The sequence below is a fragment of the Diceros bicornis genome, chromosome 9 (genome assembly GCF_020826845.1).
Source record: "Diceros bicornis minor isolate mBicDic1 chromosome 9, mDicBic1.mat.cur, whole genome shotgun sequence".
NCBI lineage: Eukaryota > Metazoa > Chordata > Mammalia > Perissodactyla > Rhinocerotidae > Diceros > Diceros bicornis.
The window spans coordinates 83502825-83527513 of NC_080748.1; the positions used below are offsets into that span (position 1 = coordinate 83502825).

Here is a 24689-nt window from a genome sequence, read left to right on the forward strand (position 1 = left end):
TTCTTCTGTAGTCATGATTTTTGTCTTCTTGATGCTCAAATCCAGTCCTGCTTTGGTTCTTTCTTCTTTCGCTTTCATCAGAAGTGGTTTCAAATCATTGCCGGTTTCTGCCTATAGGATGGTGTCACCTGCATCTCTTAGATTGTTGATATTTCTTTCACCAATTTTCACTCCTCCTTCATCTGAGTCTAGCCCAGCTTTTCATGTGATATGTTCTGCGTACAGATTAAACAGATGAGACAAAATACACCCTTGTTTGACACCTTTGCCTATAGGAAACCATATAATTATAATGTATTCTCATTTTAAACTTATCATCAATTTTAGTATATGCCAATATCTGCTCTAATAGTTGTTCTATATATAAAATGTCCAAGAAATATTTATCCTCTGCAAATTCTGTCCCTGGGCTCCCCTATTCCCTGCCAGTATGACAGAGAAGGACAGAGTTCACAGAGCATCGTAAGTCACTAGTACCTGAGCCATTATTCTCAAACTTGAATATGCACCAGAATCAACTGGGGAGCAAGTTAAAAATGCAGGTTCCTTGGCCCCACTCCTATAAATGATGAACAAAGGGGTCTGAGCGAGGTCTAAGGTGTGTGTATGCTTATTAAGCACCAGAGAACGTCCTGCAGGTAATCTGCGAACCATGTTTTCAGAAACACTAAAGGTATCAGCCGCAGAGTAGGTGCTCAGTTTGGCACACATTCCACAACCTCTCGCTGCCCTCCTACTGTGTGCCAGGCTCCTGGAGGGGGCTGAGACTGCAGATACCAAGCCCCCAGCTCGGGAAGATGACAGCACCTTCTTTATCGAGGTGGAGGAAGCCAATTGCTCTTGCTGTGAATTCAGGGAATTAAAATCAGTAATGGTGGATAGCGCTATTTCTGTGGCGCTCTCTCACCTTCGGATTTCGGTTTCCTTGGTGATTAGCCAAGCATGAGCTTGACAGCCTTCAGTTAGGAAGAAAATTCATGTGGTTTGGTATTTTGCAACTTTTCTTTGTGGACCCAGGAAAATAGGTATCTTCATGAAATTCATGAAATGTGATTCACAGCCACGGTGAAAGTTTTATAATCCCTTTTTGTATATAGCTAACATAATTTATCTTATAATTGTATTTATTGCAGTACTGGAGTGTCACAGCAAGTTCTTCTAAAGAAGCAGGCTGCTGCCCTACTCCCTAGTTTATGCTGCTCTCCTCGTTTGGCACCACACTGAAGCACTCAGATGTTACTGCTAACCGCTGAAACATAAGCAAAATGCTAAGTTTCTTTTGGAGTCATTTTATTGAACAGAATCATTCCCAAGTAAATCTTTGAATACGTGACAGTTTCCTTAAAGAGTTGTATTGGGCTGTACGCATATAAATTTCTCTATTACATGCATGAGGAATGCTGTCACTTATAGTGTGAATCCTATCTTCTAATCCTTAAGAGGGAAAAGAAAACCAACGTCTGAGGTTCAGTTATGTAAAGATAGAGGGGAAATGGAAAGCATTTACCTTAGCCTCTATCTTTTGTGACTTTCATGTTTTTCTCCTTTCATCCCCCGATAACAAAACAGCAAGGAAAGGAAGGATGGGGCTGTGAGCAGACAGCTGTCCGGAATGACCTAGAAAGGACTCTGCCTAAACCTGCTTCCTCCTGATCCAGCAGCGCCTGTCATGTCCCTCCTATCCGTTTAACTAGGCTCTGAGGCTCACTTCCCTCTGAATTGCCTGGGAACCCGGTGGCCTCATCCCGCTAAGTTTTGCAGCTCCTGTGGTTTCTTTCCTATGGAGTTATCGCCTCCTCCGCCTCCTAGAGGCCATTGCTCTAGGTGAGGTCCAGATGCTTAGGTATAGATGGCTGATGAAGGTCATGTGCTTACCTTTCCAGGGAGGCTCATTTTATGTGGAAGCAATTCCGTCGTAAAGTAATAAATGAGTTTTTACTGATAAAATTACAGGTACAGGATGAGAGTCTCCTTTTCGGATGGGCAGCCCATTTAGCAGCCTCAAAATTGTTGAGAAAGGTGACTCCATGCGTACTTCTCAAGTCAATAATGTAGAAAAATTCTCGAACGGGTCTGAGAAGAAGGTACAAGTAAGCATTAGAAGCAGGTACATTGATTAGAAAACTATGGGTGCTATGCAAAGCTAGGTACTAACAAACTTTTTCATTTATCTTCAAAATTATCTTGAGAGAGACAGACAGAGAGAGAGAGATGGAGAGAGAGATGGTGACAGAGAGAGACAGAGAGGACGACATTACCTCCTATGTTCTGTAGATGAGAAGTCATGAAGTTTCAGTATCTTGACCCACGTTACCTACCAGGCACTGGGACTTGTTGAAGCTGGAACCCACAAGGAACCCAGCCATGCGAACTGGTGCTCTTTCCACTATGGCTTGATGCCTCCCAGAGAGTTGGGCCTTGAAAAACAGACTGGCATTGGCAGCTGGAGAAGTTGGAAAGAAATTTACTAAAAGGAAAGACAGGATTGATGTCAAGAGAGGAATTTGGGAGCAGAGTGGCAGAAAGTGAGGAGAAAAGTACAGTGGGAAGCACCTGGAAATTTGCCATATATGGAAGGATTTTCTTGGATGAGGTGGACATCTTTCCATAAACAGTGAGGATTTATCAAGAATTCAACATGAGCAACCATTGAGTTAGAGTTTTGATTTTCTATTTCCATCTTTTTCTCAAAATTGACTTCAAGCTCTCCTGTTCATGTAGGACAAAAAGAAAACATGTGAGTTATCATAGTCCAGATTATAATATTTTTTTAGCCGTGGCCCCCTCATGTGCTATAAATTTTTTTTAAAAAGTGAAAACAAAAAAAAATTTTAATTACATTCATTAAAATTAGTTTTCCTTTTAGTGTGTACAATTTTGAAACACTTAGACATATTTCAGATTTTAATATTGTGCTAAGTTTCTGAATTTGTATCATGATCCTACCTCCCTGCTGCAGCGGGATGTCAGAGGAGGCCTAGCGGGGGGTAAGGACTTCCGCCACTGCCCAGAGGGAACCTGGCCACAGCTCCCCTGTCCCCACAGCCAGTTGGTGGAGACCACTTAGGATGCAGTACAAACAGCATGTCAACCCCTTCCACCTGCTCACCCTGCAGCCAGGAAAGTGTGACTGGAGGCCCAGTGGAGACCCAGAACTCTTGCCCCCACCCAGCAGTAATGGGAATGCCCACTTCTTTTATGTCAGAGGAGGTTGGGCAGGGAACCTGACTCCCCCCCCCCAGCCCCCCCCCCCCGGACGGTAACGAAGCAGCTGTGTGCCTCCCTCCCCTGCTGAGTAGCATCAGAGGAAGCCAGTTAAAACAAAAGGTTAAGTTGGAAACTTCAACAGCCTCCTCTCAACTGATAGACTAACTACATAGGAAACCAGCAAGAATATCGAAGAACTCAACACCATCAGCCAACAGGACCTACTCATTTACAGAGCACTTAAACCAACAAAAGCAGAATATCTATTCTTTTCAAGTACCCACAGAACATGTATCAAGAAAGACCATATGCTGGACCATAAATCAAAACTAAACAAATTCAGATGGATTAAAATTCTACAGAGGGGGCTTGCCTACCGTAATGGAATCAAACTAGAAATTAATACCTGAAAGGTAACAGGAAAATCTCCAAATACTTGGAAACTAAACAATGCCCTTCTAAAAAGTCCATGAATCAAAAAGGAAGTCTCACGGAAATGCAAAAAAAATGTCAAACTGAATGAAAATGAAAGTACAACATATCAAATTTGCAAGACACAGCTAAAACGGTGCCAAGAGGAAAATTTCTAGCACCAAATGCATATATTAGGAAAGAGGAAAGTCTGAAATCATAATCTAAGCTCCCACCTCAAGAACTTAGAAAAAGGAGAACAGAATAAACCCAAAGCCAGCCAACAGAAGGCAATAACAAAGAGCAGAAAAAATAGAGAAAATAGAGGAAAGAAAGAGCTGGTTCTTTTAAAATAACCACAAAAATGAAAAAATTCTAGTAAGAATGACAAAGAAAAAAAAGACACAAATTGCTAATATCAGGAATAAAACAGAGAATATCACTACAGACCCTGCAGACAACAAAAAGATCAGAGGGAATACTACAAATAACTGTCACATAGAGATTTGACAACTTAGATGAAGTGGATCAATTCCTCAAAAAACACAGACTACCTCAATTCACCCAATATGAAATAGATCATTTGAATAGACCTATAACCTATTACAAACGAATTTGTAATTTAAATCCCCCCAAAAGAAAAACTCCAGTCCCCGATGGTTTTCATTGGAGAATTACACCAAATATTTAAAGGAAAATTAACACTGGCTTTACACAATCTTTTCTGAAAATAGAAAATAGAACAATTCCCAATTCATTTTATGAAGCTAGTATTACCCCTATACCAAACCCAGACAAAAACAGTATATACACACACAAGAAAGAAAATTAAAAATCAATATCCCTCATGAATACAGATGCAAAAATACTTTTAAATATTAGCAAATATAATTCAACAATATGTAAAAAGAATTATCCACCATGAATAATTTGTTTTTTTTTCTGGGTATGCAAAGTTGGTTCAATATTTAAAAACCAATCAAAGTAATCCACCATATTAACAGGCCAAAGAAGGAAAAAAAAAATCACATAATCATATCAACTGATGCAGAAAAAGCATTTAATAAAATTCAAAATCTGTTCATGACAAAAACACTCAGAAAAATAAGAATAGAGGGGACATCTTCAATTTGATGAAGAGTATCTACAAAAATCCTACAGTTAACATTATGTTTAATAGTGAAAGACTGAATGTTTTGCTCATAAGATCAGAAACAAGGCAAGGATGTCTGCTTTCACCACTGTTATTAAACGTAGTGCTGGAAGTTCTAGCAAGTGCAAGAAGGCAAGAAACGAAATACAAGGCAGACATATTCGAAAGGAAGAATAAATCTGTCCCTATTTGTGGATGACACGATTGCCTATGTGTAAAATCCCAAAGATCTACCAAAAAAAGTAAAAAAGAAAAGAAAAAACTCATAGAACTAATAAGTGAGTTCAGCAAGGTCACAAAATACAATGTGAACACAAAATAATCAATTGTATTTCTATGTACTAGTATTGGGCACTTTAATTAATATTTCCAATCCCTTGTAAAAATGCAAAAAGGTAAAAATCTAACAAAACATGTATAGGATCTGTATGCTGAAAACCACAAAATGCTGATGAAAGAAATCAAAAATCTAAATAAAGGGAGACATATGTCATGTTCGTAGATTAAAAGACAACACAGTGAATAGTCAACTAATAATCAGCAGAGTAATAGTCATTTCTCCTCAACTTGCTACACAGGTTTAATCAAAATCACAGCCAAGTTTTGTTTAGATATAGAGATACAGACTATATTATTCTAAAATTTATATGAAAAGGTGAAGAAATTAGAAAACTTAAAAGAATTTTTATAAAGAAGAATAATGTGGGGGGAATTAGTCTACTTAATTTAAATTCTTATTATAACGCCTTAGTAATCAAGACAGAGGTGAAGGGGTAGACTCATAGATCAAGGGGATTAGAAATGCAGGGGATTAGATTAGAAAATGCAGACAGACTCCCACCCATATGTTCAACTGATTTTGGGGACATGAGAGTGTCCATAAATTGGCAACATGCTGGATCCACATGATGATGTGAATATCCAGCATCTTCACTCTGTCAGTGTCAGCATCCAGGTTGTGATGGTTTTGCAGGATATTACTATTGGAGGGAACTTGGTAAAGGGTCCACAGGATCTCTCTTAAACTTTCTAAAAGTTTAAGAAATATTTAAAGGTGATGGGAGCAGGTTATATATGGATATAATAAATGGGCATGAGTGGATATCATATATTTAGATTTTCAAATTGCCTGTAACAAGGCCAATATCAAACTTCATTGGATTGAGGAAGTTATAATGGTTAAAAAACCCAAATTTGGAATCAGGTTGTATTTTATCTTTAAAATTAAAAACAAAATTAAAAAATATGTGCATGAGTATTTGTGTGTATGTATGTCTACACACATGCGTGTGTGTGTTGTGTGTATGTATCTCTCAGCTCTGTCCATTGAATACTCCCATAAACATTGGCTAACCCAATAATAATGTGCTATTATGTACCTCTGGGGTCTAGATGGTGGTCTCTAATTTCAATTTGTCACTAAAATATGCAAGAGCTCCTTGAAGAAATACTTGATTCCACATTTGGGACCTGGGGAAAAAAAACATCTGGAACCATGTGTTGACATTCCACTAATGCCAATTTTACATAACACATCCTCAGTCATTTGCATTATTATACTAATTATGATAAAATAACTAAGTTATTTTGAGTAGTCTTTTTTTGTTGTTGTTGTTGAGGAAGATTAGCCCTGAGGCACCATCCGATGCCAATCCTCCTCTTTTTGCTCAGGAAGATTGGCCCTGGGCTGACATCTGTGCCCATCTTCCGCTACTTTATATGGGACGCTGCCATAGCATGGCTTGACAAGTGGTGTGTCGGTCCACACCCGGGATCCAAACCTGCAAACCCCAGGCTGCTGAAGCGGAGCATGCAAACTTAACCACTATGCCACCAGGCCAGCCCCTTGGGTAGTTTTTAATACTTGTGTTGAGCTGTCAACTCAGATCGTGTCAATACTGTAGTCATGCATATCTGATGAAGAGGGTCAGAAGCTCTTACAGTTGGAGGGCCTTGCAGAATGTTGTTTAACACATGAAGAAAGACTCACAGAGCTCAAGTAGTATGCCCGCTGTCCCGAAAATAAGCTGACCTGCTTCAGGATCCAGTAATTTTATACAAAATAATGTTTGCTAAATTCTGTGCTTTCTACAAACATCAAATTGCCCTCCTTGAATATTTGCACTTGTGTGTATGTGTTAAATATCTTTTTCTAGGTAACTTGGCCAGTTGGAGTCTCCCACTGGGATGTTTTGAACTTTAGTTTTAATTGGAGACCTTCAGCTTTTTCTCTAGGTACCCAAGTACAATCAGGGTGCCGTTCATGAGAACTTTCCAAAACACTTGATTTTGTGATAATGAAAGCCTCATCAGCATGATCTTAAATTGAAAAGGACAGCACAGACACCAGCCCGGTGGTGTGGTGGTTGGGTTTGGTGCACTCCGCTTTGGTAGCCCAAGTTCACAGGTTTGGGTCACGGTCACAGACCTACACCACTTGTCAGCCATGCTGTGGCGGTGACCCACATACAAAATAGAGGAAGATTGGCGCAGGTGTTAGCTCAGGGCGAATCTTCCTTGAGGAAAAATAAAAAAGGACAGCACAATGTTATGCTCTGTGTGGTGACAATATAACAAAACCTTTCTGTTCGTTTCACCAAATATTTATTGAATGTGCCCAATGGACAAGGCATTTTGCTAGTTGCTGCAGGGAGACAGAGCTGAGCAATACATAGTCACTGCCCTCAAGGAACCATAAGAATTTTACTGCAGGGTTAGGAAGGGCCATCCCACAAAAAGGCCATACCAGGAGCAAAGACAGACAAGGAAGGAACGTATTAGGAGAAAAGCAGGTAGTCCATTTGTGTGTGTGTGCATGTGTGTGTGTGTGTGATTCAGAATCATCAGATTCCCATGCAGAGAGTAGGCTAGAATTGTAGAATGGAGCCATATAGAGGAGGACTCTGCATGACAAGATCACCTCTGAGACATGAAACAACTTGCCAAAGTCCGCATAGATCCAGAGTGGCTTAGAAGAATGTGTTCTGACTTCTCTTCCATGGTTTCAATGGGCACCGTTGTCCCTTTATAAGAAGACATAGAGAAGCCAAATCTTTAGATTAAGGTTTCTCACCCCCAAAACTATGGACATTTGGGGGCGGGTAATTTTTCATGGTGGAGCTGTCCAGTGCACTGTAGGATGTTTAGTAGCATCCCCCTGCACCCACTCCCCAGTTGTGACAAACAAACATGTCTCTATCACTGGCAAGTGTCCCCTGGGGATCACCATTGGCCCTGGTTGAGAACCACTGTGCCAGAGTATGTAAAAATGGTTCATATTTAACAATGAATATGTAATGAAGTGGATAAACCTTAGGGCTGATCCGACTTCTCAGGACCACATTGGGAGTTCACGCTTAGCTGAGACCGAGAGAGACAGTAAGACATGTCTGTCTTCAAAGATCAAGTCTCCCAGGCCAGACTGGAATACCAGAACACCAGGCAATAAAGTCATTTAAATGTATTGGTCAGTAAATTATAGGGAAGAAAACTGTCCTGTGAATAATCCAGAATTAATTGTTTCACATGTTTTCTTCATTTTAAAGACTTCAGAGTAACTGTTTAAAAGATCCAAAAGGTCCCTTTTAAGAGAGAGACCATTGAATTTCTCAAACTGAAATCGCCCTTCCTTCCCAAGGTGTCACAGTCTTTCTACTTGAGTTGGTGAGTTTTCTGAGCAGGTTAGCGTCCTTAAGAATAAAGGGGCTACATGAATGTGAGTCCCCACCATTTTCTCTTAACCTCACCGTCAGGGGAGGGCTTCACACATTAGAACAGGAGAGGTGTCCCCTGTTTAATGTGCAGAATGAAAGCACACAGTTGGCGCTTTGAATTTGCATGCCATGTGAACTGTAAGACCTAAAGACGCTTCTTTTATGAATAATTTAAAACTTCTGATGAGTCAAGTTATCCTATAAAGGAAATTCATTTTGTGGTCATGTTTAATCATTAGTAATTATGCTATTTTCTTTTATTATAGGTAATGTATGAAACGGTTGGATCAATTGAAAAAAATAAAGACTCTCTTTCACAGAATCTTCTATTTGTAATGAAAAGTGAGTTTTTCCCTCCCGCGGTTAAAATGTCACACATTCCTTATTTCTCTATCTCTGAAAGTTGTCCTATAAAATATGCCACCAGCTAAGGGATAATCGAAGTATCTTTTGCATTCTAATGCCCAGAAGAATAAGGAATGGATCTTGCCACGCTGTACATTGGTTACAATTTAATTTGGAGTCTAGTAGAAACCATAATTTAGCTAAGCTTTTAGCAGATAGAAATACAAAACACCTTTACCACTCTAGTGATATGAATATAAAAAAGCTCTTTTGTGAAGACTAATGAAGATGAATATGGCTTCCAAAGTTATTTAGGCCACAGCAGGGTGAATTTCATTACTTAAGATGACTCTGGAGCACACCTAAGGGTGGTATTTTATTCTTATGTACTACTAATGCTCACGAAGTAGAAGGAACATACAAATTTATATATACACACCTACATGCATATATGTATATATCAATATAAATTTATAGGCTTCATCTACTTAGTGAACCATAGGACTTTATATACATATATCTATAATTCCATGCTATATGTAAAACTATATACTACACTTATATCTGGTATAATTATGTATATATATCAGTATATATATTTCTATCTTTTCTAGTAATTATTTTCTTAATAGCAATTCTGCAGTGATTCTCATTTTCCTAATAACCTTTTCAGTGAATTATAACGTATCATCTTTTGTGCTTCAAGTTGCTGTAAACGAGATAGAGTCATTTATCTTTCCCGGGAAAAGAAGCATATGATAGCCCTTCATGAAATAGTCGGATGCCTTTGAGCTGGAAATAAGACATCCGTATCTCTTCTGGTTTGAGGAACATATTTACCTTAAATCAAGCAGCACAGTTGCAATACATTGTTTTTCACGGGAAATTACTCTGTTTGCCTCTCAGAACTTACGGTTATCGAGTTCTCTTAAACCCTGAGACTAATGATAAAAACATGGACTTGGAATAATATCACATAGAAAGAAAGAATTGAAATAATTGATCCTACTGATTATCATTAGAAATATCTTCCTTCTAGTTTTCAATTATTTGAACTTTCATTTATAATGTACTTCCATTTAAGCCATATATTTTATGAAGATCTAACATATAGCATGTTTTTGAAGTTGGTGCAATGCCTTTTTCTTTATTTTTGTATTCATGGTGATAGAATATATATTTTGAATGAGAATATGATGGCTAGTGATATTGCAATTCTGCTTATCTTAATAGAGGCCCTGTGTTATAGAAGTCATTCTTTCATGTACACTTGCTAACAAGTTCCAAGAGAAAACAAGTGAATCTTGTTTTATTCTAAATACCTTAGGTTATAGGTACATCTGAGCAAGAGAACAGAATTTACAATGTGGCTTTATATGTTTACACCAGAGATGACAAACATTTTCTATAAAGGGCAGAGAATAAATACTCTAGGCTTTGCGAGTTATAAGGTCTCTGTTGCAACTACTCAGCTCTGCTGTTATAATGAGAAAGCAGCCTTAGACAATACAAATGGACCTGGCTGTGTTCCAATCAAACTTTATTCATAAAAAGAGGCAGTGGGCTGAATTTGGCCCACGGGCCGTAGTTGCTCACCCATTCTATCATGTAAGAAAAAGATGCGTAAGTTGTAATAGTATTTTATGAATATGTGGCATGTTTTGATGCTGTAAATAGTTATTAAAAGTAAGTGTTAACTTATAGGTAATAATAATAATTTCTATTTTCAGGTAGTTTGCTCAGTACTTTGCTTACAGTATGTAATTCAATCATCATATCATCAAAAAGTTCCAGCTGAGGAAGGTGGTTGTGTCTGTTGTAGGATCCGAACAAGCATAGGTGTGTCTGCGAGACGCCTGAGCGAGTGAGAGCAGGTAGCTGGAGACACGGCTCGTGCAGAGATGCAGCAAGGGCTCTCATCTGTGCCTGAGACTAGGAATAAAGTCTACTTGGCTCAGAAAGAGGCAAAAAGAGTCAGAATTCAGACTATTAAGTCTGCTTATAAGAATAGGAAGATTTAAGATTTCCTGTCATTAATGTTGTTAGCTGTTGAGTCTTTTGTCTCTACACCTCTCTGCATACCTGCTTATAAACTGTGCACACCTAAGTTAGCTTATCCCGTTTTACTGGCTTAAAGACACCCACCTGATGCCATGTTTATAGACCCCCAAGAGGGATGCTTCCCATTTCAACATGTATAGATAGTGGCATGAAGAAATGGGTGGCAGTAAGTGACTCTTTGTAATAGGAAAGAAAGGCAAAATGAGGGGTTCTTTATCAGGTTCTAAGAGGCAAAAGGATGGCTGAATTTCTCTTTTTATGTCCCGGGGAACCTGCTGTCACCTCCCATTTGCTCAGCTTGTGGTCAGGGCTCTAATGTTAGGTTCTCAGTGCATGATGGCATCTCCCTGTGGCAGCAGGATGACACTAGTCCTATATCTTCATGCAGCCTGACCATATGATTCTGAGACAAGATAGAAACCAGTCAGTTACATGTTTTGGTCCATATTTATGTCTAGTGCCTATAGATTTATTGAAGGCTTTTTTCCCAATTATAGGAATAACATGTTGCACTATTTATCTGTGGTTCCATCCATAGATTTACTTGCTATAAATATAATTACTTTTTATTTCTTTAAATGGGCCATGGTATTATATATTTATTGTTTAACTGTTTGTCTTGAAATGATTTCAAACGTAAAGAAAAGTTGCAAAATTAATACAAAGAACTCCAGTGTGTCCTTTCTCCAGACTCATTTTTTTCATTTCCTTTCTTTTACTCTATCATTTTCTCTCCCTCCCTGCCCTTCTCTCTTCCTCTGCCCTTCCTTCCTTCCATCTATGTGTGTGCACATGTGTGTGTGTGCACGTATATTTTCTGAACCATTCGAGAATGTCACCTGCGTCTTTATGTGTAAATACTTTGGTATATGTGTCCTAAGATCAAGGACATTATCTTATATAACATATCTTACATAACATGTCCTGTCCATCATGTGCTCGTCTCTCCTCTGGTGCCTGGGCTCAGCCTGTCCTGTGGGCTGCTGCCTGCTGTGAGGTTGTTTCCACTGTGACTCTTACCAGCAGTGCCCCGTTCCTACCCCTTCCCTCGGGGTTGTACAAGGGATCTTTGGTTATTTTTAGCTTTATTGTTTTTTGTAAGCCTTTTGGGGGATTAAAATAGACTTTCTTACACTTTTTGGACTATTATTTTAGTAGGCGTTTCTTCTTTATATAAAGAATCCACATCTCCCAGGCCCCTTCTTCTAACCCCCAATGTGACTCCCTCCTCCATTCACCCGATCAGCTCTGTCCTGTGTGGAGTGGGGGGTGGTCAGTGGTACCAGGAGGAGGAAGGGGTTGGCCGCCATAGACAGCAGTCCACGGAAGCTGGGGTATTTGGTATTTGGGGGCAGTGTAGCTGCTTTTGTTACTCTACTTATTTTAGTCACTTGTTTAAAACACAAATAAAGCAATAGGGGCAAACTCAAAAAAAATTATCAGAATATTTAACATTGAGACAATACTAATGTCTAATCCAGAGTTCCTGTAAAACTTGGCCACTTATACCACTGATGCCTTTCGTAGTGATTTTCCCCGAGTTCAGCTTCATTTGCTGCATTTAGTTGCCATTCCCCTTTAGTCTTCTTTAATCTGGGACATTTCCTCAACTTTTCTTTTTCTTTCATGACATTAATATCTTCAAAAACTGAAGGTCCATTATTTGGAGGAATGTTCCTCGGTCTGGGTTTATTTGCTCTCTCCTCACATTGGCATCAGGTGTCATGTTCTTGGCAGGAGTCCCACAACATGATGGAGTGTCCTCAGCTCATCACGTTCAGAGGTACCTGATGACCCTTTGAAACATCACTGGTGACATTAACTGTGATCATTTTGTTAGGGTGGCATCTTTTGGGCGTCCCTAGTCGAAAGTCACTGTTCTTTCTTTGTCGTTGATAAGTAATTTGTAAAGAAGTACTTTGAGACAATGTAAATATTCTCTTCCTCATCAAACTTTCGCCCATTAGTTTTGCATACATGAATAATTCTTGCCTAAATCACTGATTTCTCTCACGGTTGCAAAACTGTGATTTTCTAACCCCATTTTCCCATCAACGGTGACATTTCTACCGTGACATTCTACTATAAGAACTCCCCTTTCTCATTAATTAATTAATTAATTTGTTACCAGTATGGACTCATGGATTCTTATTTTATTCAATGAATCATAATCCATTACTATTGTTTTTTTTATCTTTTATTTTTTTTTTTTTTGGTGACGAAGATTGTCACTGAGCTAACACCTGTGCCAACCTTCCTCTGCTTTTTATATATGGGACACTGCTGCAGCATGGCTTGATAAGCGGTGCATAGGTCTGCACCTGAGATCCGAACCTCCAAACCCTGGGCCGCTGAAGTGGAGCCCGTGAACTTAACCACTATGCCCCTGGGACAGCCCCTCTACTATCGTTATTTTGATGCTAAAATTGCCCAAGACGTGGCCAGTGAGAGCCCTTCAAATAGCTCCTATGTCCTCTTGACAGGTTCTCATGATCTTTTTTAGCATTTCCTTACATTACGGCCTTCCCAAATGTTCTGGGATCGTCTACCTTGCCTCCGATTTAGACTCAGCCATGTGTCCAAGAAGGCTTGATTCATTTACAGGAGCGTGATCTAAGAAACAGTAAGCTCTTTGGGCTTGGAAAGCTCATTTCTACTGGGGTGTCATTGCTTTTAGGCTTTTTCAGAACTAGAAAATTTAAGATATGGATATAAATAATATATATATTTGTAGCTATAGATTAAAAATCATGAATTTACTTTGATACCTCTAATTTCAACCCAACAACACAGAGCTCCTTTTTGCCTACCTGCGTTCCATAATTGTGTCTCCCTTTTCTGACACTTCTCCCTAGTTCCCTGTTTGTTCATTAGGGTAGTGACTTTTCCTTGTCTGCTTAGCTACTAAATATATTAGCCTGGGCAAGCAAAATAATCTGCGTGTGGAAAAGTTAGAAACGAAACTGCTTTGCTAGTAAACAATGCGAACTATCTGGTGGACTAAGCACGATCCTAAAGGATTTATGCATGTTATTTCACATTTCAATCGTGTAGTCATCCTCAAAGTAGGTACTGTCATCATCATTTTATAGAAAAAGAGACCGAGGCTTAAAAACTGTCTACATCCGGGGGCCCGGCCCTGTGGCATAGTGGTTAAGTTTACGCTCTCCACTGCTGGCGGCCTGACGTTCGCAGGTTCGGATCCTGGGCACAGACCTATACACTGCTCATCATGCCAGGCTGTGGCAGGCGTCCCACGTAAAGTAGAGGAATATGGACACAGATGTTAGCCCAGGGCCAATCTTCCTCAGCAAAAAAGAGGAGGATTGGCAACAGGTGTTAGCTCAGGGCTAATCTTCCTCCCTGGAAAAAAAAAAAATGTCTACATCCAGATGTAGGTAACACAAGAAATGTGCCATCTAGATCCTTAACCACCATATAGTTTTCACTATGCTGTTCAGATTTGTAACCAAAAATCCATTCATCCATGGTCCAGTTTCTTTCTGGAGGTGTCAAGAGACGAATATGGGCCCAGGATTATTAGAATTTGTGTAACCTAACATCTAAAATATATCAGCTTGCTTTTACCTTTGTGGCTTAACTGGGTCAGAAAGAGGCACTTCTTGGCCCTAACAACCGAGACAGCCACATGATACAGGCTCTCCCCCAGATCTTTACATGCTGCCCTGAGGCACGTTAGATCCTGGGGAGGTGTGTTCCCGGGTAGTTATTTTGCTGGAGTGGGGAGTTGCTCACAGAAACCATGTCTTCATGACTTGGTCACATGCACTGAAGCCCCTTAGGCCTGAGCAGGTAAGATTTGGTTCCGACTACCAGAAGAGTAGGAAGTGCCGCTCAGAGAGCCAAGGGCCGAGTGCTCAGGTGGAGGACAGGCGCACCTGGGGTCAGGACTCTCCGCCAAGGGCGAGGAAGATCAGAATTCATCACATGGTATGATTAATAGTGGGGAAAATAAAAGAGGGGCCTAGAGAAAGATAGACCCTTCAATTATATCTTCCACTCAGAGCGTTTAGTGGTTGAAGCACTTAGATGAGGAGTAAGTCTAATGCTCATGTAAATAATGATTTTAATGCCACTTACCATATTCATTTATTTATTTCCTAGCTAGTGAAAATGTCGTGATCAATCATTTGTTCCAATCGAAACTGTCACAAACGGGATCCCTCGTCTCTCCCTATCCTTCTTTTAAATTCAGAGGACGTAAATCTGCCCTGCTCAGTAAGAAAATGACAGCTTCTTCAATTATTGGAGAAAACAGGAATTACCTAGAACTTAGCAAGGTAGGAGTTTTTATGATTCTTGTTTGGTTGTTTTTAAGTTTGCTTAGCACGTTTGCTTCTTTTTTTTAAAAAAAGAAAAGCACAATTCTGAATACGAATGAAAAGTTGATATTTTAATTTAAAAAATTAATGAAAAGGAGCCCTACCTGAAGTATAACCATAAGAGAGAGGGAACCATACAGGAAAGTACAGCAGCATGAACATACAGCAGCAAATACAGTATGAGCAATTTTATTGGTTGTCTGTGCGGCATCCTGTTTGTGTTTCATCTCCGTGACTGTCTTGGTGATGAATGGGAAGTAACTTCACAGACAGTAGGTGTGGAGGGAATAACCTTCACCACCTTATTCTGTTGACGTTGATCACTTCAGAAGTTAGGGCTCTAAACAATACATTGTAGTTCCTCTTAGAGACATAGTGTATTTTTCAGATGCTAGAATGTTTTCACTGTGTATTTTTAACTTACTTTTGTGTTATACTAATTTTTAAATGTGTGTTTGTCCCCCACAAGTATGGTTGTACTTACAACCTAAAGGTTCTGACTATTTGTAAAATAGAACTAAAAATTCAGTAAAGAGTTGTTTCAAACCGAAGTGTTTTAAATTTAAGAATTCAGTGCCTGATTGTAACCCAGTTTGTTTTGCTTGCCTCTATTCAAACCACACAAGATGAGAAATATGATTGAGACGGTATCCAAGACAATCAACTTTAGGAATTCAGTTGTTGTAGCTTGCTGGAATGCATTTTAGCTTACCAATTAAAATAAAAGCATAATTAAAATCAGCTCTATCTTAGAAGAGTGTAGAAATGTGTATAACATATTAGAAATAAGTGTGTGTGTGTGTGTTTGTGTGTGTATTTAGCCAGTAGACCCTCCAGCACTGGATGGTCACAGGAATTCAATCTCATTGCATACAAAATGGCATATTTTACATAAAAAAGACAAAGGATTACCCTTTGTAAGGAAGATCTCTATTCCAGAGGGTTTCTCTGAAGCTTGTGGCCCTTTCTTTCTCAATCATCCTGGAAATCAAGAGCAAGAAATCACCACACACCTCTAAACTGTAATTTTTAACCTTAATTATTAAACATTACCAGGCACAGATGCCATTAGTCTTTTCCCTAAAGGGCTGCAAAGGGGAGATAATTCACAGTAGTTCCTCCACCCAGAAAGGGAAATTGAGTGTTCAGTTTCAAGGGATGGAGATTTATTTATTTTTATTATTCCTTGAATGTCCCATTCCTTGCTTCTCTTCAAACTGCCCTCATCCCTGCTCATCCACCCCTGTGCCCAGCAGGTTGAAGTCTACCCACACTGTAACTTAGCAGCACACTTGGCTTTGTGTTTGTAGAAAACAGGTTGATCTTGGACTAATTGCTTCATTTGACATTCTCTTGTCAGTTACAATTCATCATTTCAGTTTGACAGCTCATCTTAATGGAAGGAAATGAGCTCTTGCCATGATAGCAATAGCATCAAATTGGCAAGAATATTTCATCAGAATTTTTTCTTCTATCAAGACCTTTTTATTTTAACATAAATGATTTTGGATCAATAGATATGTTGGTCTAAGTCTGTATGATTTTGTGAAATGTAATAGTACATTAGTGGCTGAGGTCCTTTTAACCTCTGGTGGAATTTAATTAATTACCTTCTGCCCTTTATTTCTTTACCCATCAGCTCATTTCCACCGAATTCTTTTATCTCCATTATCATTTAATCTTTGCTACACATGAATTTTTTTTAAGAGCTGTACATAATTACTTATCGAAGAAAACATTTTGTTGTAATTTTTCAGACAGGTAATTTTCTAACCCCTTTTAGTAGTTAAAAAAAGAAAAGAAGAAGAAAAGGAGAGGAAAGAAAAAACTGGATAAGAAATTTACTGTAGTTAAGAGAACAAAACAATGATTGTTAAAAGAACAATCTTTGTAACATAAAATAGTATCCTTTTGCCCCAGAGTAAGCTACATTACAATGAGTGACACAACCAGGATTCCAGGGTGAGTTACTGTACCGCCAAGAGTCCAGATCTGGGTCTATTCTCAAATTACAGTGGTTACCTGATGGGGATAGCCATGCACTCAAAAGGTCGCAGTAATGGTTGATATTTTACATGTCCATTTCCCCAACTTACAGCACCATTACAGAAAATCATTTGGTAGTGATTTTTATACTCTGTTTTAAATCTATATCTGCCAGTAAGTGAATTTACATGGATGAGAGGGTTAATTTTTTTCTTCTAAATGGAATTTAGTGAAATAAATCTTCTCACTTTTTTTTTTCTTTTTGTTTCCATTACAGTTATTAAAAAAGAAAGGAACTTCTACATTTCTTGAAAGACTGGAACGGGGAGGCCCGGTCACCATTGCATCGCAACTCAGGGTTAGTGAAGTTTTCAGATTTCAAAAACTTAAACTTAGATTATATCAACTGTGGAGGGTTTACATAGAATTTCTCCCTGTTTTTGACGACTTGAGTAACTTCAGAGAAAAGTAAACGTGTGCACGCACTCACACACACACACGCACAGAATGTATGATAAATAAAAGAGTCATGGATTGAAGATAAATATTTTTATTAAAAAACTCCCTTTTATTTTCAGTCAGTGTCTTCTTTGGAGACTCATTTTGGTTTTACTTCTCTCCTTAGAAATCTCTAACGGATATTATTGGAAAACTTCAGAAGTGCACTCCACACTTTATTCATTGCATCAAGCCCAATAACTCAAAGCTGCCAGATACCTTTGATAATTTTTATGTGTCTGCTCAGCTACAATATATTGGGGTCCTGGAGATGGTGAAGATCATCCGATACGGATACCCTGTTCGGCTTTCCTTCTCGGATTTTCTGTCAAGGTAAATTCTGCTCTTGAAACAGTGTGTCCACTGTTTGGTGTAGCAGACTGATGATATTGTAACAAGGATCTTCTGTTTTCTTTTCTGGCATTGCCTTTATTGTTCATATTTTTCTGTCTTGAGTAAACAAAATACTCTGGGAAACAATGAAATGCACTGATAAAGCTTATGCAAAAAATTACTAAACTTTACTGAAGATGAGAGCTAGAAAACTATTTTCATATTCCTTTAAATTTGTGGACTTCCTTGCATTTGAAGATTTACAAAATTGTTGCATATAATGTTTACATAAAAGTTGTAATTTAACAGAATAATATATATATTGTTTATTTTCTCCTATATATCTAAGAACAAAATCTTTTTTAGATCAGGGGTTGCCAAACTGCAGCCCACTGCTTGGTTTTGTAAATAAAGTTTTATTAGAATACAGCCACTATTGAAAATAATGAGAATGTCTGTTTTTGGGCAATCAAAAAGTGAAAATGGGTGGGCAAAAAGAAAACCAGAAAGTATTTGGCAATCTTAGAAAAAAAATATGAAATTTAAAAATAATATCGATATAAAATAATATCAGTATTACAAGTACAAAAACTAGCATTTATGGTTAAAAACTAACTGTACAACAATAGTGTGGAAAAAATCTGACAAATCATTCATCTAAAAAAAGAGATTTTAAGACTTTCGTTGACTGGAAGTTCAATTTGAACCACTAGTGTGAAGGAGCTGCAAAACTAAAATAAAGCAAACCAACCAAAAAACTTAAATCACTAAGTTGGAAATATTTAGTTCAGAACACAGGATATAATATTTAAATTATAGCTAAAATTCTACATTCAATTTTTATAACAATTTTTTCCAGAATAAAGAAGTAGCATTTTTTTATTGTGTATTTTGGTAAATTTCACAAAGATACAAAATAAGAAAATAAACATCATTTGAGTTCATTTGACCCATCCGTTTTAAAAGGACTGACAGATGATCTTCAGAAGAGAGAAGATAAAACCAGCCACATATCAGGATAAATTATTTGGAGAATGGATTTGTTTAACCTGCAGAATATATATTTCAGATAGACAAAATATTTGTGTTTAAAAACTTCAAAGATGCTTATTAATGAGGTAACAGACAGACTGTCTCCTATTTGTAGGGAAGAACTGCAAAATTGGGCATTACGTAGGGATACATTAAGCCTGAATATAAGAATTCCTGTGTGCTTTTGTTGGTTAGGAGAGTAGTGTCCCATCACTGCTTATTGTACATCAAGAGGCATCAGACAAGGATCTGCCTCTTTCTGTTCCCGTGGTGGAAATCCGTTTGTGGTCTTCAGAAAGGTTTGGCCTATTAAAGAGTATACATATTTCCCACACATTATAGTTTGGGTATTAGAGTCATGCCTCTCGCCCATTTAAGTACAAGTGGTCTTTGCATCAATGAGTTTAAAACCTACCCATATACAAGTTTAAAATAATAGATTCCCAGATTCACCCCAGACCTTCTAAGTGACAGTCAACAGGGAGTGGGATCCATGGACCCACCCCTGCCCCGATTTCGCTTGTGGTGAGGGGTCAGGTGATGTTATCTGCTAGTAGCATATGGTCTCAGAAGGTCACAGGCCTGGATCAATTATAGTTCGGTCAGCAGTAGTAGCTCCTTTCCCAAGCATCGCCGAGAATAGAGGTTCTCCAACATTAGTGCCCACCTGAATCACTGTAGACTTGTTAAAATACAGAATCCGGGGCAGCACCCCCAGAGTTTCAGATTCAGTAGGTCTAGGAGAGGCCCGTGAGTTAGCCTTTCCAATGAGTCCCCAGGTGATGTTGACATCGCTGGCATGTGAACCCTTCGAGAACCACTGACCTAGAATATCTAGTCCCTTGGGGACAATGTCTTTGTTTTGTTTTGTTTCTTCCCAGCCAAGGGTTGAAAGTGTGTGGATGCTTTGATAATCAAAGTAACTTTGTTGAGAATGCAGAATCTCAGGCGTTTACTGATTTACTGACTTAAAATCTACAAATTTATTGAGATTCCTAAGTTATCTGTATGCACTTGAAGTTTGAGAAGCACTGTTAATGGATTCCTGTATTGGGTGTGAAACAGGATTGATCTCTCTGTATGAATATTTTTTTAAAGTGCATTTAATGCATTTTCTTCTGTTTCATTATTTTGTCAATGTCCTAAAATCGTGGAATCAAAGAAGCGTTGCATTAAAGGGTCCATCAATGTTTCTCTAGTATAATTTTTGGTAGCTACGTGAATCTTCCCAACTACTACAAGCAGTTATCTGAATTGCTCTATTCCCAGGAAAGGGTGGTGAACATGGCTGTGTGAGTGTGTGCATGTGTATGTATGTATACAATATTATATGATAATGATTAGAAAATTATTTTAACTTTTGTTTTTTGTATTTTTCCAAGTCTAGCTTAATATATATACTCTACCAGGACTAACCTGTGTTAAAATAGTATATGCAACGAATGTCTTTTAAAATTAAGTACAATTTTTCATATGTATGCTTCTCTTCCTAGACTATGACTTCCAGGCAGGGATCATCTCTTATTCAGTCACAATGCCTGTTCATTGTAGGTATTTAATCAGTGTTTTCAGAATGAAGCCGGCATTGGGACATTAATGGTTTTTCAATTTAAAGTAATGTTTCTGCATAACAGAGACCATAGCTGTACTTTATTTGTTTAAAAGAGTAGTGGAGATGGAAAATGATACTTTTTGGTAAATATTTCCATTTCTTTCACTAGCCCCTTACTTGAAAGGAGATGTGGTTTCTACTTATCATCCTTATTTGCAATGACATATCAGTAGAAATGAAATTATTAATTTATTTCAATGGAAATTTGTCACCCTCTCTCTTAAATGAAAAACGCCAGTCTGGAATATTATCATAAAAAACACCAATCCATAGAGAGATTACCAGTTTCTATAGAATTTGAATAAAACACAATCCACATATTGTCACATCAAGAAATAACATAATTTAATATTTATTCAGAAAGCTGATCAGAACTTTGAAATTACCCCAGGCAATCAAGCATCATTATATAAACAAAGCCTAGAGGTGCAATTTAATAGAAATTTTGGTTGCCAAAATATTAGATAACAGAATGTATTGTTCCTATGGAAAATATTTATTTTCTATTTATATCACCTTGTCTTAACTGTTAGAGGATAAAAACCTGTCAAAACAAATTACTTCGTTTAGTACACAAAAAGGAATATGGTTACCACAAAAATAGTGGACAAAGAAGCAAAAGATGACCAGTTTTGAAACAAGCACCTACATATTTGTAGCATTTGTTTTTTCTGAAATCCAACATGACAGTAAATGTGAATAATGGGTATTTCTGTGGATTCTGTAGGCGGACGTGATGATATTGCAAATTTATTTCGTGGTATCCTGGCTTTAACAACTGTCGATCATTCTGAGTCTTCCTAATTGAAACTAGAGAATTTCCTTAGTTGAGAGGATCCTATTTTGATTAAATGTGGAATTATGCTTGTTGAATTTTTTTCCTAATAGCGTCAATAGCTTCCAAGTGAAATGATAAAGATGTAAGATCCTGTCTCCCATGGTGAGAGACTTCACAAATTTGGATATATAAGGAAGAAGGAGAGGAACAATGGAACTAAATTGTTACGTAAAAATCGTGATACGTAATTGGATGACCTGTTGCTATAGTCTGAATTGTGTTCCCCTAAAACTCATATGTTGAAGCCCTAACCCCCAATGTGACTGTCTTTGGAGATTAGGCCTATAAGGAGGTAATTAAGGTTAAATGAGGTCATAAGGGTGGAGCCCTGATGCAATAGGATTAGTGTCCTTATAAGAAGAGACACCGGAGAGCATGTTATCTGTCTCTGCCATATGAGGACACTGCCAGATCGTGGCCATCTGCAAGCTGGGAAGAGAGATCTCAGTAGAAACTAATTGGCCATCACTTTGGTCTTCGACTTCCCCGCCTCCAGAACTGTGAGAAGATAAATTCCTGTTGTTTCAACCACACAGCGTGTGGTATTTTGTTATGGCAACCTGAGCTGGCTAAGATACCTGTGTCTGTAGATATGTGTTTATAGGTGTCAATAAGTAGCAAAACGGGACAAGCTATGTTGGGAAGTTTTTGGTGCTGTGTTCATGTTATTTGATATCCTGTGCTAATGGAAGGAAATGTAGTTTACATGTACATATCATGTGGTTTAAAAAACTCTGTGGCTTTGTTCGTGTAATTATATCACCCCTTCCACCTTTTTCTCCATTTACTTGGTGACATTTACTTGATATTCAGGATTCACTGAGGCATCTTCTCCTTTGGAAAATCTTTCATAAAATTCCAAATTGGTTTGTGTCTCTTCTCTAAGCTTCAAAAAGGCCTTGTGTAATGCACTCATTATATGCTCATTAGATCACACCAGAAATACTCATTTATTGTGCCAATCTCAACCACTAGACCAGAGGATAGCAAACCACAGCCCACAGGGCAAATCTGGCCCACCCCCTGCTTTCGTATGACCTGAGAGGTAAGAATGTTTTTTACATTTTTAAGTTGTTACATTTTAACTGGTTATATAAGTACATATGTAATACCCTCAGTTTTTCCTCATGGCATACAAAGCCCAAAGTATTTACTCTCTGGCCGTTTACAGAAAAAATGTGCTTCCCCCACACTAGATGATGGGCTCCTGGCACAGGGGACAGGTATTACTGCATGCCTGGCCTCCAGCAGAATGCCAGTCACCCATCATGCTTCTGGATCCAGACTCTGAAACTCAACAGGAAAGATCTGATATGCTCCCCATTTCAATAACTTTCTCTAATGTTGATTTGATGCTTCAGTTTGTGAGATTTTTCTGATGGTGTTGTAAAGACAGTTCTCACCAACATATTCTGTAGAATATAAAATCCCAAGTCAGTGGCTTGCAACAGCAAAGGCTTATTTGTCTCTTACATTACATTTGACTGTGGTTGAGAAGTAGCACGCCTAAGCTGGAATCAGCTCTGATCTGGGTCTCTTTTCATAATGGGCCCCAGAGTTAAAGAGCCCAGATCTAGGGCATGCCCTTTCTGTGAAAGAGGGAGAGGAGAAATGGCAATGGTTGTTACAGCTTCTGCTGAGATGTGGCGTGTGTCGCTCCCTTCTGTCCCATTGGTTAAAGGCAGTCACTTGGCCAAGACCAACATCAAGAGAGTAGAGCAGTGTCCTACTCACAGGAGGTACTGGAAAACACATAACAAAGAGTGCAATGTGTACACTTTTGGCTCAGTTATCTGTTGCTGTGTATCAGGCCACCCCAAAACTTAGTGGCATAAAACAGAAATTTATTATTTATCCCAGTTCTGGGTTAACTGAGCTTAGTTGGGCAATTCTTCCTTGAGGTTTCTCCAACAGTTGCAGTCATATAGAAGAAGAGGTTTGTGTTAGCTGGGCTGGATGTACAAGATGGTTTCTTCACGCACATGTCTGGTGCCTCAGTGTTCCTCCATATGACATCTCTCTCCAGCAGAATAGCCTGTATTTCTTACCTGGTGGCTCATGGTTCCAAGGGGCAAGAAAGGAAACTTGCAGTCCTCTTGAAATCTGGGCCTGGTACTAATACAGCATCACTTTCCCTATATTCTATTGGTCAAAGTAGTTGCAGATCAGCCCAGATCTTTTCAGTGAGAAGGAAGCAATTGACAATGGCCAACTTTGGGACAAGCTACCACATCCTTTTAAAGGGGGAATATGCAAGTAATTGAGAACAATAATCTTCCACAGCCATGCCTATTCATATCAATTGCTATTATTTCATCTCTCCCCAGTAAGTGTATGTGAGTTCAATGTGTCGAATAATATAATACCATCATAATTTTTTTCCAAATTATAGAGTTGAAGGAAAGAATAATATGAGTCAATAGTGAAGAAATGCTTTTGGGGAGTCCTTAAAGGTTGGTACCATGCCTTGTAACTTGTAGGGTACCATACCATCATTTTCCAAAGCTTTTTTTAATACTTTGTAGGCTTGTGACATTATAATTAACACAGATTTTCAATGGTAATCTGTGCCAGATTTTAGTGATGTGTATCTCTACTCTTCTCGGGGTGCTAACCCTCTAAGTTTTCATCCTCTTCCAGATTTAGGGGGGAAATCTTTTGGACTCTAACTCTGGATCCTGGGTGGCAAGCTTTTAGGGGTCATGCCCATCATCATTCATCTACGGGCTTATTTATGGTTGGGAGGGGAGAGTAGGACAACATCACTACAGGGAGAGGTTGACCCTCTAATGAGGTGACCTTATTTGGAGAAGACAGAAGGGCTTGTCCAGTAAAAGCACCCGAGGGATTGGTGTTATGCTTGGCATGGTGAAGGAGCATGATCTGTGTTTTGAGATTGCTACTGGATGAGATCCCTGTTAGAAATAGTCAGAATCATTGAGCTTGTTTAAATGACACGGTTGTTGCTGAAAGGTCAAGCTGTGAAAGAACACGGCCACGATATTAAATTGAGTGTGCAGAGAGGGATAAAAGAAGACGCACTTCAGCTTATTGGATTAAACTAACGGGCAGCGGCTGCCCGACGAAGCGGAATCTGCAGAGTTACAGATCTGGGTTGGAATCTTCTAAAAGTTTTCCTTGTTACATGGGAGTGAGG

General features: G+C 38.6%; 1 protein-coding gene across 1 annotated transcript in view; it reads left to right on the forward strand.

Moving 5' to 3' along the window:
- Nucleotides 1–24689, forward strand: part of MYO16 (myosin XVI) — a 463175-nt gene that overhangs the window by 297422 nt on the left and 141064 nt on the right. The window contains exons 24-27 of the mRNA XM_058548472.1: nucleotides 8751–8826; nucleotides 15016–15191; nucleotides 17497–17577; nucleotides 17845–18050. Coding sequence (XP_058404455.1) covers nucleotides 8751–8826; nucleotides 15016–15191; nucleotides 17497–17577; nucleotides 17845–18050 — 539 coding nt within the window. The remainder of the gene's footprint in view (nucleotides 1–8750; nucleotides 8827–15015; nucleotides 15192–17496; nucleotides 17578–17844; nucleotides 18051–24689) is intronic.